General features: G+C 40.9%; 1 protein-coding gene across 3 annotated transcripts in view; it reads right to left on the reverse strand.

Annotated features, from left to right (window-relative positions):
* The window catches only part of CARMIL1 (capping protein regulator and myosin 1 linker 1), a 188,116-nt gene that overhangs the window by 25,418 nt on the left and 149,249 nt on the right, over positions 1 to 13,449 (reverse strand). The window contains exon 30 of one of the 3 annotated variants that reach the window (XM_058800690.1): positions 2,184 to 2,201. The exons of the other annotated variants lie outside the window; for them this stretch is intronic. Within the exon in view, the coding sequence (XP_058656673.1) occupies positions 2,184 to 2,201 (18 nt within the window). The remainder of the gene's footprint in view (positions 1 to 2,183; positions 2,202 to 13,449) is intronic. 3 annotated transcript variants of the gene reach the window in all.

Genomic DNA, 13,449 nt, shown 5'->3' on the forward strand with positions numbered 1-13,449 from the left:
TTTCAGCCACAACTGCAGTGGACTGTGCAAGAGGTAGGCAGCTGGGCAGCCCCTGAACTGCACACCTCAGCAGCTGTCCATCCATCCCCCAAGCATTCACATCTCATGTAAGAAAGAGTTGAAGCAGCTCAGCATTTTGGGGGACAGCAATCACAAGTCACTATCAGTAGTCCTGGTTTCATTTCCAGACACAGCCCATTTCTCTTGTGAAGGTACATTCACATGCATTTTAGTCTGCTTCCTGATTTTTTGGGGTGGTGTGACTGGAAGTTACATTTAGTAGATACAGCAACTCCTGTGCTAAAGACAACCAGAAGGGAGGACAGAAAACACAGCTGATGGAAGAGCTCTGGTCACCCAGCAGCTGCACAGCCACAGGCAATGTTCTGAGTGCACAAACACAGACAAGCTGAGAGCTGCCTCAGCCCAGGGCACCAATGCAAAACAGCACAGGGAAAGTTTTGAGGTTCCTGTGCAAGGACTGGAATGCTCCACATACTTCTCCAACAGCCAGGAACAGAATGATTTCATTTTCCTTCCCAGACAAGAAGGTGCCCCCAGATGACCCTGCAGAGCTTGTGCTGATGACAATAAGCCAGTCTCTGCTGTAACTTACTGTCAACTTGGCATGAGCCATCAGCAGCTTGGTTGCTGGGGATAAAGGCAGAGGGATAGAGATGCTTCCCATTTGCTTTAACAGCATGAAAAACAGCTCCACATACACTTTTATTTGAAAACCTTCTGTTTTCTAGCCTGTTTAGGAAGTGCACAGATGAAAGGCTTCTTGCCAAGTGAACTTTCTAGATCACACGCAGAGCAAAATGGGTCATAGCATTAATTTAAATAGGCCAGTGTGCTCTTTTACAAAATATTAGGCTTAATCTCTGCTTAACATCTCAGCCACCACACAGTCTGCTACAGCAGCAGTGCACATGTCATTGCTAGAGGAGATATCTGAACTCCCCAGCCTGACTCCCACTTCCTACATTTCATGGAAGCAGTTCAGTTTTGGTAGAAGCACATCTTCTGCCTTCTCACCACCTCTGGCCCCACAAGCACAACGTGGCTCTCTGGCCTTATGCTTGCTTCCCTTGTGGCCTTTACAGAGGAATAGCTGTTAGTGTCACCTCCTCTCATACACAACCCCCACAGACTTTCCATTCTAGCACACCACCTTCTGAATTCTTCCTTGTTTTGCCTACTTTTCCATAAGCACATTGTAGGCTGCTTGGCAGAACAGATAGAAATATTAACTGCATCTCTGGAATTTGAGAGGATCTCAGGAGATGGCTCCATGAATGTGCCCTTCTGCAGTAAATGTGGGCCAGCAGATCTCTACCACACTTCCAAATAAGGGCTTATTAACACACTGTCATGTGTCCTTGCTAACTTTAAGCTCCCAGGATCTCTTCCCATGATCACTTTTCCAGATTCCTCCCTTCTGACTGCCTTCCTCACAAAACTGTCTGAGTTCTCTGGAGTTTTCTGAAATTGTATTACCAGCTGTGGAAGAACACTAGTACCTTGGGAATTAAAAACAACAACTGAAATTGTTCTGTTTTGAATGTTAGAAAACAATGTACTTTCAGAAACAGGATCTCAGATATTCTCTTTGTTTATACAGATAATTGAAATTACTCTAAATGCTGAGGGATATGCTTATTTCCATGTTTTTCTCCTCCTACTTCACAGTAATTTATATTCAATCCTATTAGATACAGAGATGCTCTGTGACCCTCCTGTCACTTCCCTTTCAGAAGATTTCAAAAAAATTAATGAACAACTTGCTGCTCCCTCTTGAAATTTATCTCCCTAACCAGACTCCCTTCAACATATGGGTTTTCAGCTTTGAGAACATGTTTCATTAAGCTGTATGATGGTTGAATATAAAACCAACTCCACAGATTTTCCTTCTGAGCAGTAATATTTGTGCTTATACCTTCAACATCAGCATTCTGCTTTGGTTTGGTCTTAAAAGCAAGGGATCCCTTAAATTCAGATGCTACATTAGCTGAACCTTTTTGTAAATCCAACCCATTCCTGAATCACTGCCTATTTCACTTGTAGGTGCAGATGGATGGCACTACAGTCTCCCAGGAGACTCTCAAGGCAGTACAGAGGCAAATGGAGCACAAAAACATAAACAAGTAGGCCAGAAACAGCAGAGCTAAAAAAATACTTACACTTGTACAGCAGAGAGTCTCCATGCAGCAAAAAAGAAAGAAAAAAGAATATGAATGGGGAAGACAAAGCAATAGCAGTTCTCAGGAAAGGAGGCAAAACCAGGAATCACCAAAATAAAGAAAACTAAAGCCAAAACACTTGGAAGTCTTAGCAGGAAAGGTGACATGCAAGAATGAGGTAAAAATCCCTTGTATTTGGAAGTGCTATTCAAATTTGTCTTTCCAGAGGATAACCAGAGAAATATGTGTTCTCTCATTTTATCTACATTGGGACAAATTAAGGTTTTCTGACATTTGTTTCCAATATAAGGCACTCGCCAATGGTGCCAACCTGCCACCTGCTGTCCCAATTTTTCCATTTTGCTGGCACCAGTAGCAAAAAAACCCCAAGTAATTCTCCTACTTCCTAGTCTGAAAGAAGATTCTGAATTAAAAATTGCCAGTTTGTTGTGGTATGCAAGCAAGCAAGGAAAATAAAACAAAGCTTCTCTTGAAGGAATGAAAAAGGATGGAAGTCTGTTCTCCTGAGGTTTAAATAAATCTAAACTAAAGGCAACAGCATATCTCCTTCCCATAAGGAGGTTTAGAGGCACAGACTTCAAGCACTTTTGGCGCATGAGAAAGATGCTATTTCATGACTGAAGCAAAACCTTTTCTCTTCCCTTCAAAAATTATAAGCAAAAAAAGGAAGCAGCACAGCCATCGCAGGAAATGAAGCAATCCCAAATGCCATACCCCATCTCTTCCATGGCTCAAGACCAACCATGCTCCTCCCAAATTTAGGGTTAGAAAAAACAATTATTAGAAGTGTGCTTCTGTTTTCAAGTTGAATGGGAAACTGCTGCTATTACAACATATTGCAGGTGTTAGCAGAATGTGGCAGGAGTAGTCATGGTCTGGATTAAGCATCTTGTCAACAAAGTGCTGCATGTTCTCGCACCCAGCTCCTCTCCTTTATTTTCCTGCTGTCCTCAGGGTCAGTTGTTTGTTTTGGTGGGGTTTTGCCTCTGGGTTTTGGTGTTTTTTTTTTTTTTTTTTTTTTTTTGTCTTTATTTTCTTTTACCTTCAGAAACTTTGGTTTTATGTAAGAGTTCTCAGCTAGTAGTGATTCAGGCAAACCACCTCATTACTCTCCATGCACACACATACTCTGACTCAATTTCTCTGTCAGAATCTAAGTTCTGCCTTCTCTTGCCCATCTTCTACACTACCAATCACTACAGCTGCTCTGAGATTGCTGGAGAGACTGCAAAATCCATTGACAAACATCTCAAATACTGAAACAATCTTAACAAAAGGCGCTCCGGCACACTTCAAAAAATAAACCTGGAACACTGATTCTCTTTCAGACAGCATTTGTGGCAGTAGTCCAGCATTTTCTGTGTATTTAATGCACAGACAGGAAAGTTATTTGTATTATGTATGCAGCTGGAAATGTGACTAGGACCAAAGTGCAAAGTAACATACACAAATGGAAGCAGTCCCAGGATTTGAGGGAGTTTACAGTCTATGGTCCTGATCCAACAAGGGCTTATGGAAACTCCAACCTTCCACACTTCAGTGATCTCCCGACTACTGAGGCACTTAAAAGGTGCCAAACACCTTGTGGGTGGGGAGTCAGGAGGGAGAAAGAGGCGCACAGCAGGCAACAGGTTAGAGGAGGAAGCACCGTTAAGCAAAGCAAAGACCAAGGGACTTGCCTGAAGCCACCAAGGAATCTGGCTGCTCTTCAGGGAACCTAACGCCAGTGTCCAGACCCCTGAAGCACTAGAGACCATGAGGCCTCTCAACCTTCCCCCCTTTGTTTGCTCTCAGCAAAATTCCAATATGAAGTGCTCTGCCTCGCAGTGTACATGGACCATCCCCAAAGATGAAATATCAACCCACAACCAAAAATCCCAAGAAAATTAAGCCCAAACAAAATCAGAAACTGCATTCTAAAAATGTGCCAATGAGGTTTGAGACGTCATAAAAATATTTTACAGAACATATTTATCCAATGCTATACCATTTCAGCTGTATGCATTTTGTGGGGTATGCCTTTTTAAGAAAGAGGTATAAGAAAACAAGGCATTTTATCACAAGTCCTGTTGTTTACTTTTGCTGTAAGGAATTCTGACCTGTAAAGCTGCCATGACACCAGTTCAGTCAATCAACATTTGCCACGCTTCCTTTAGCCTCCTAACTACCTCTGATAGTGTCACATATCTGTTGTCTCATAAAAAAAAAATTAAAAAAAAAAATTTCTTAACAAAGCAGAGCAGCAAATTGACCAGTTCTGGGTTTTGCACATGACATCTTTGGACATGCAGGTAGCTCACCATCTGCATAGAAAACCTTAGGAACTAGGAAGTTGCTATTGCTTACGTCAACTACAAAAGATTTTGTGATGTGATTTCCAGGGTGAAAGCCCCCATGTGGCTTCTGAAAACCAGTGATGCACTTCTTACTTGCAGTGACAATAACCTGAGCCACTGTCTTTAGAATCTGCCCCATGAGTGCCATTGTCCTTGGAAAGTTAAATGCAATGCTAAAATCTGTGACACCTAATGGACTATTTTTCAGTAGCCAGAAGAGCAAAGCCCCTCACAGTCCTGAATGTAGGGGCCATGATCTTTTGTATCAGCACGTTAGTCCTTACCTTCATATTTCAGAGTTCTGTACTCTAAATATGACAGATAGATAGATAGATAGATAGATAGATAGATAGATAGATAGAGGAAATAGTGTAAATAAATATGGCATACAAATAACCCATATGTGAGTTTCAGGAGTATGTTTACTTGTCTTCCCTCCCTGAAGAGCTGAATTTCTAGAGAAGGAGCTATGGGTTCAGTATTAATTCAATTAGTCTCATATAAAGCACCCTGACCTTTAGAATTACTTTGTACAGAAATATATTCTGAAAGAAAAGGAGCAGCACTGCAGTAAGATAAGCTCAGTAGATTTGCCCTTGAGCTTGTTATATTTTACTAGCCAAGGAACCTTTGCTTTTCTGCTGGTTGAGATGTGGCACATGTACTCTGATATTTCATCAAGCATTTCAGTATTTCCTTTTAATTAATAATTCTGCACTTGCATCTTTTGAGTCATGTAAAATTCCTGCTAATAAACATTCCTGCATAAAACCAACCAAAGCTTTCACTACGAAGAGTGAAAAATCAGACACAAATTAAACTGAGTGGTTCCTAAAATTACTAAACCAAATGTTTAATTCCATGTTCTGAATTAGTATCCTGCAAGGAATTCATGCCTGCAATTACCACCTGCAAAACAAAAAGCAATTCTCCATAGCATCAGTTTTGCTTTCTATTTGTTCATAAAGAGGTTAACATCTTCTACAGTACCTGGGCTTCAAGATGGTCCAAGAGGATGGCTCCAACTACATTACTTTTGCTTTTATAGTTATTTTAGTTAAAAAACTAAGTGCAGGGCAGAGAATAAAAAGTTCTTAAACTTGGCAAACATGCATGGGTGGACAGCTATTCAAGATAGCCTTAGGCAGTCCTTTAACAGCTACCATATGTATCAGATGCCCTGGGCAAGAACATCATTAAAGCAGCTCAGAGGCAATGTACTCCTGAATGGGCGTTCAAGCCAGGAAAAAAAGGGCTTAGGGCAACTTCACCTAGCAAAGGGTGCTCCTGCCCACGGCAGGAACTTGGATCTAGTGAATCTTTAAAGGTCTCTTCCAACAGAAACCATTTGATGATTTTATGAAAAGAACTGTTGCACCTGTCCGCCCTAGAGCTTGCAGCACTGAGAACCAGCACAACTTCTGAATCTCTCCTTCCATCCAACAACCTGAAGTGAACAGCTACCAAAAGGATTAGCAGTCATCCAGACAAAAAACTACCAGTCATCTTTCCACTGTTGCCAGGCCCTGTGTGGGCAGATGATGCATTGCTTGTGGTGGCATTTGACAGGGGAAATGCCCCAGAGGGGCAAGTAGACTCCATGATCAGAATTATGATAGGAAGTTTTAGTCTTGAAAACCCAGGCACACTTGAGCTGTTGTTATTTTCTCACAGAAAATACTGCTCCAGACATCTCTCCAGCATGCACAATAAATCTTTGTACTCCTCAGACATTTTGAAATATACTTTATGAACTAAAACATTAAAAAAAACTCTCAACTTTCTGAATTTTAAGTCTTTATCAAGTTATCTTCCTTTCCTATTGAAAACAGGAAATCTCTTGACAGGCAACTAGCAAATATTCTAAGAGCCTGCATAAGAAACTGAAATACCTGAATAGAATATTTGACTTTCTTCTATAAAACAAACTGATAGAAAATGTCAATCATTATTTACCCAAGAGAGGATGGCAAAACTCAAAAGCTGACCTATGCAGTGATGACACTAAAGTATGATCTAATTTAAATAATGCTGCTTGGTCAGACAGTCATGGGGCAGCACACGAGCCTAGGAGGGACAGAAACATAATGGAAGATGCCTACCCTGCAAAGCAGGGCTGCTCACCACAAGCATGGAATGAAATGCTGATTGTATAGACACAAACTTCCCAGGAGTATCTAAATACCATGGTATTGGAAATGACTCATAGATTAACTGTAGCAGATAAAATGAGGTTCTGATCAGCTTTGAGTGAAACCAACCTGATTTTTCAATCACTTTGTTCTTCTCTCATTTTTTTCTTTTCATTTTCTTTAATGTCTGCATGCTTGAACATTCTTTCACCTGTTTAAGTGCTTTTGGTTTCAAATTAGTATTCCAGTCCTGCCACTACTGACCTCAAAAATTCACACTAACTTGATCTAACATGAGATACAATCTCACTGCCAAGATAGATGCACCACTTTGTAATGAGGCTTTAGTTGACCTGAATAACATCCAAAGAAAGTATGTTTTCCTCTAAGTTCTCCTCTAGTCTAACAAAAGATGTTTTGAGAGGAAGCCTGATAGATTTATGAATAAGGCTGTGTGATGCAGTTGTCAATGACAGCAGTGATGAGACTTGATGACTTGGAGGCTGTCTTCTGACCTTCTGGCAGTATGCATGCTTGATTTTATTAATTTATTTATTTTGAAGTTCCTATTCTGGTAACCCAGCTCATCCTAACCTACTTTTCCTTGACAAAATATAGCAAAGCCTAATGGTACTCTGTAACTGCCTACCCTGACATAGACTTTATCTCCTCTCTTCCTGTGAGGAACTTTCTTTATCCCTGCAATATGAACTATCAGTGTTGCAGAGCAAAACGTGGCAAGCCTCATGTTCTTCTGGGTGAAGCAAGAAGCATGAAGCACTCTTAGTGAGACAGACTCATGCTTGTGCTATTTTCAGTAAGCTCTCCAGATTTCAAAGTAAACAAGATTTCCCCAGACAACACAGATTAAGTACCTCATGCCAACTTGTTCATCTGAGATGCTGGAAGAATCAAAAAAGCAGCAGAAAGGACCACACAGCCTATACAGAAAACTCCTCAGCCATTTGAGAAGGTCAGCTTGCCAGATGCTAATCGAATTGTGATACATCATGGCTGCAGAGAAACGTGTGCTACAGAAATAGCATTATCACAGGTTATTCTCATGCTGCTTGCTGTAGTGCCTCTGCCAAAGGCTCCAGAGGAAAGATTTTGGCAAGAACTACTCCAAAGGAGCTCCTGCTGATCTTCCAGAGAAATAACAAGAAGATTCTTATGAGCAGAGGCTGTGGGAAGAGGATTCTGTATCTGTTTGTGCTGAGCATCAACTGACTCCATGGTTCTGCTGGCAAAAGGGATCACATGAGTGCTCCCTGACCCAACCTGTGCAAAAGGGCTTTGCCCTCATAACCTGTTAACTCTACCTGAAGCAGGTGGGTGAGTTCTGGGGTGATTCAGCTGCTGGCTGAATGAGCAAGCAAATGCAGGCAGGCACAGTCACCTCTGGACAAAGTGGTGGCCGAGTGTCCATCAGCAGGCTGTGACAGCCTATGACAGCCAGCTGGTGCCTGCTGAGATGCCTGTGCTGGCAGCCTGGGCATTCAAATTATTGCCTGCAGAGTGGCAAATGGTTGCATTGAGCAGCCAGGAGTGGCACTACCCACAGGCTGCACAGCTGCACATTCAAGACCTTCCTGTCCACCACAGACAAACTTCTTAGTAGTAGAAGAACTTAAAATCCCTGCAGGGAAGTTCAGCTCTCAAGACCAGTGTTTTAGTGAGTGGTTTGTTACTGAACTCTCCTCTCCATGTGGCTTTTTCATGACACGTGAAGTAAACCAATGGACGGACACTCAGCATCAGTATGACAATTACTGCCACAAAGGATGTAAATGCTGGGAACAAGTTAATTTTCTTCCTAGCATCTAGTACAGTGCTCTGTTTTGGGATTTAACATAGAACAGTGTTGATAAAATGATGGTGCTTTTAAATGTTGCTGAGCAGTGCTTACACTAAATTGAGGACTTTTCAGCTTCTCATGCAGCCCTGCCAGCAAGGAGAGTGGGGGTGCGCAAGAAGTTGTGAGGGGGCAAAAGCAGGAGAGCTGACCCCAGCTAACCAAAGGGACATTCCAGACCGTATGGCATCATGCTCAGCTTATAAAGCTGGGGGAATTGGACAGGGGGTGGTGGCTGCTCCTCAGGGTCTGTCTGGGCATCAGTCAGCAGGTGTTGAACTACTGCATCATGTGGCACTTGTTTTGTAGATTTTTTCGTCATTATTACTATACCCCCTTCCTTTTCTGCTCCACTTGTTTTTCTTCTCAAACCATGAGTTTTTTACTTTTTTTCTGATTCTCTCAGGCATCCTACTGTGGGGGAGGTGAGCGTGATGTTCAGCTGCCTGCCAGATGAAATCACAACAACCACACGCCCTCCTCTCCACCCCCAGCACAAATCTGGGTCTGCTAAGGCACCAGTACTGCAGGAAAACAAGTGCCTGGTACAGGTGTCACCACCCAAACAGAATACCCAGCAGCTGCATTGAACAGCTCCTCCTATAACCAAGGCAGAAAGCAATCTCCAAATTTATACTACTTTTTTTCTTAAACATGAATGCAGTGCTGTTAAGCAGTTTGCCACATTTTTCATTTACTTCATATTGTGCCAGTAATAAACCCTAGATTATGAGAAACAGCTTTGAACTCTAAGAAATCTCAGCTGGTTTAAGAAAGAAAACCTACCTATAAATTATCCATTGCCTCCTTCCATTTAAAGACCCAAGAAAAGACATTGAAAGCAAGTTTTCTTTTGGAGTGTTTCAGCTGGGAACATGTAACCCCTCACAAGCCTGTACTCTGTAGTCTATACATGTATCAAGTACTGAATAAACATGGGTAAGGGCAGTGAGGATGTTGCGAAATTATATACAGAGGAAATCAGGAAAAGACAGGTAATAAATATTCACTATTAAAATTAATGTATTCATAATTCTAATGAGGATAACACATAAATTGGAAATAAACAAGACATTCTGCAAGGTGATCCCACTGATTCCCTTTGTATGGCACATTCTCAGCCACAGTACTGCATGTGTAGGGAAAGGCTTAAGGAAGGAGGGCTCTGGCACTGTGCTTTGCTCCTCCTGGTGACATTTCCATAAACTGTCCTAGTTTGGGGTGAGTCAGAAATATGACTGGACTCCCACTGCACTAGATTTGCTCACATGCCTGTGAGCCTTTTCAGAAGCCAAGAACACTCTCACATACCATAATGCCAGTTTCTAGCTTCCCACAGAGTGCTGTATGTATTGCACATCAAAGGCCCATTTCTGCTAATGGATACAAGAGAGAAACTCAAGTGTCACAATCAATTTAATCCAGCATTCATCCAGGCTGCTGCCTTTGCCCTCATCCCTGTCTGCTTGTTTCTGCCACTCAGGATTTGTTATGTGGGCTCAACCAGGGGACTAGTTGGTCTGTAAACTAACCTGGGAAAGAAATCCTCTGTGAAAAGCTGAACTGTCAGTTGAATCAATTCCCAGACCCAGTTTGTTGTGAGGTTGTGGGCAGGAAAGTGCCAACTGTGTATGGGGGAAAGTGGAAATGCTCATTTCAGCAAAAAGAAGACTTTTGCTGGATTAAGTCAGTCACAGAACTGGAGTTTTATTTATAGCACAGGAGAATATAGAGTCCAACAGGAAACTGGGTTTATTTGCAGGAGGTGTTCAGTCTTTCATCCAAAAAGCTGAGTCTATGCTTGAGACAATTCTGTTGCAGGTAAATAGAGAGCAGTAGGAATCAGATGTGGTAGTAAGTCAGGGCATACCAGAGAATCTGTGCTTTGGTTTTCCTTCTTACAGCAGCAGTGCACATGTTCCTGAGTGTGCACCATGATCCCCTCCTTCTGCCAGTGAAAGCAACTGAAGAGGTTTCTGTTGTTTTAATTCAAATTTGCGTTGATGGGAAGAGGGGCAGGGTTGGGGGTGGGCCAGGGGAGAAAAGCTTACAGGTGGTGCTTTATGAGTTTGGCGTGGTCCTTTTGTCATGTTTGTTTGTTTTCAATAATTTTATTCTTGGTGAGTGCCATTTTTTCCTTTTCTCTGAAAACACTGAGGTCCATACACACCTTGTCATTCAGAACACACAAGGTCATAAATTTTCATGTGAATACAGGACTCATCTGCTAATCTTTGACAATGGCTAGCCAGGAAAAACATACACCACCAATCTACAAGTGTTCTGCTATTTCTGCAAATTTTCTTCTCTACTCTACAGGTTAAATCTATTGTTCAATAAAGAACTTTAATATATTGCTAATGAGATTTTTTTTTTAAACTTTCCTTCATTGAAATCACAGAACAATTTCTGTGGTTAAAATTAGAAATAGATGAAAAATGGCTAGTACTCAATATTCATCACAGGCAGTCCTGTCCCATTAGCCACTAGCATTTTTTCAAACACAATTTACCATCCAACTGTTTCAATCTTTCACTGAAATGCTTTAAAGAAGAGTTACAGGCAAACTTCTGTACTGCAACCTACAATTGCTTTACATGTTTCAAACAACTTCCAATCATACCTCTTCATAAAATAAATAACCTCTACTTTGCTCTAAAAACAATACTTATCCTGGCTGTATGCTCATTACTACCTATAGTAATAAAGTTATATTGCTGAAAGAGATATTTTAAAAAGATGGGTACATGGATTGTTAGTAAAAGAAAAGCTGTTTCTCTCAAAACATCTTTAAATAGTGTCTCAACTCTATTGAGCTCTATTTAGTACTTTAGAAGCCAAAATAATATTCAAATAAAAAAAAGACTTAAGAAAATAACTGTTAAACACAATCTGATAAAGATGCTCCACTATCTTTTGGTGGGGAATGAGCATTATTTAGTTCTTCTTACTTGTGCAAAGTACTAATGCACATGACAACTAGAAGCATTATGCAAATCAAAATCAGATAGTACCTACCTACATGATCACACATACCAGGACACACAATATTCAGTCTCAGTGAAAAAAAGGTGCATTATTTAAAGGTAGTTTTAAAATGCATGCATGAGTTGAATTTGTGTCACACGCATCATATACACACAAACCATACTATTTTATGAACTTAATTCATGATTGAGTCTAAGCTCTGAAAAGCAGGCCATGGGTTTTCCTTTCATCTGAGAAAAGCAAGTCATTTTCTGCATAAAGATTTTTCTTTCCATCTTAGTTGCAAACAACTTTTATCTAATGACTCATTACCATCAGTGCAGTTCTAATCAAATGTAGACAACTAAGACAGCTGTAGATTAGGGAAGCATCAATTTACTGTAGTGCAGCCCAGGGAGATCAGAAACTCTTGGATGTGTAATGTTCCAGCAATCTCATCCTATGCTGGACCACTCAATTGCTCCCAGTGTTACTCACAACTCATTTAACAGACTGGCAAATACTGGCATGACTGACAAGTCTTTCATATTATGGGCTCTCAGGCCGCTGTTAAAGGCTGGATAAGAAATTTACCCTAAACTGAAGCTAATAAATGTTAATGCAGAGTTTGCTATTTAGGAAATCCTAATTCCCACAACAGAAAATACTAGCAATAACATCTAAGAGCCTATTTTTCAGTGATGCATTTTGTGAGTCCATTTGTGATATTTCATTCTGTCTTGTCTGTGTTGTTTATACGTATCTAAATTTCTTCTCTGTCAGGGAAATCCTCCCAGTCACATCCACTCTGGTTGAGAATAGGTGGGCAGGCTCTGAAATAGTGCCTGTTTGTTCCCTCTATCACCAGCAATGGAGGTTTCAGATCCCTTTGCTGCCACTCAAAGCATTTCAAAATTTTCTGTATTCGGCTTTTAATCCACACATTTAAAAAAATAGCTCATAAACATTTTATTACCAATACATGCACCTCACTCCCAGTCATTCATATAGCTTCAGTGATATACAATCTACCTACAACCATAGTCAAATGTGAATCCAGACCCAGTGTTCCCCCACATTGGTGAAATCTAGCTTCAAGGAAAGCTGGTAAATAACAACACGAGGCTGTATGGTTTACCCCAGACAAAATACTGATCATAAATAGCCTTGCTGAAGAAAACAAGAACAAAGAATTGATGAAGATAATGGGGGTTTGCAAAACAAGTTCTGTTTTGCAAATGAGAAACAGCTTCCCCCAAAAGGTGATCCAAGCTCAGTGCCTCACCTTCATGACCAAAATCTCTTCCCAAAACATCTTGACAGCCAGCTGGAGCAAGGCTGGGCTTAGAATAGGCGAGTTTTCTCTGGCATCCCAGTAACATAATCAGCCTTATCTTACTTTCCAAATACTTTTGGCTATAGGAGATTAGGCTCCCAAACAAGCACAATACCAAGCTGCAATTCAAGGTTTCAGGCTTGAGCTTTGCCTAGCACACTAATGCCAGGTGCATTTAATCAAAAGGCTAAGATCTGCTTAAGGATTTCCAATGACCAAGCAAGGCAGAGTCCTGGACTAATGCCACTTTGGAAGTAATTAATAAACATCTATTTTGCATTTAAGATTCAAAATAGTCAAAATAAATTAGGTTCCCAATTATAGTTCATAAAACCATATGCTTCTCTTTCTAGCAAAATCCCTCAGCAACGTATCTGTGTCCTGCACTGATCAGCTCATAAAGCGTTCTTTGATGCCCCTTACAGAGGGTTCCTTGTTTCCACACAAATACCTGTGGGACACTTAAAAGCTGCCACAAATAAGGTTATGTTTATCAAGAGAATATCTGAACTCTGTAGGATTTTCCCATGGCTAAAATGAATCACTTGGAAAGTGCTCTCTTTGAAGTTACTAACTCCACACAGAAGATGCATTCTTAGAGTGCTTTTAGTTGCAAGAA

The sequence above is a fragment of the Ammospiza caudacuta genome, chromosome 1 (genome assembly GCF_027887145.1).
Source record: "Ammospiza caudacuta isolate bAmmCau1 chromosome 1, bAmmCau1.pri, whole genome shotgun sequence".
Classification (NCBI taxonomy): Eukaryota; Metazoa; Chordata; class Aves; order Passeriformes; family Passerellidae; genus Ammospiza; species Ammospiza caudacuta.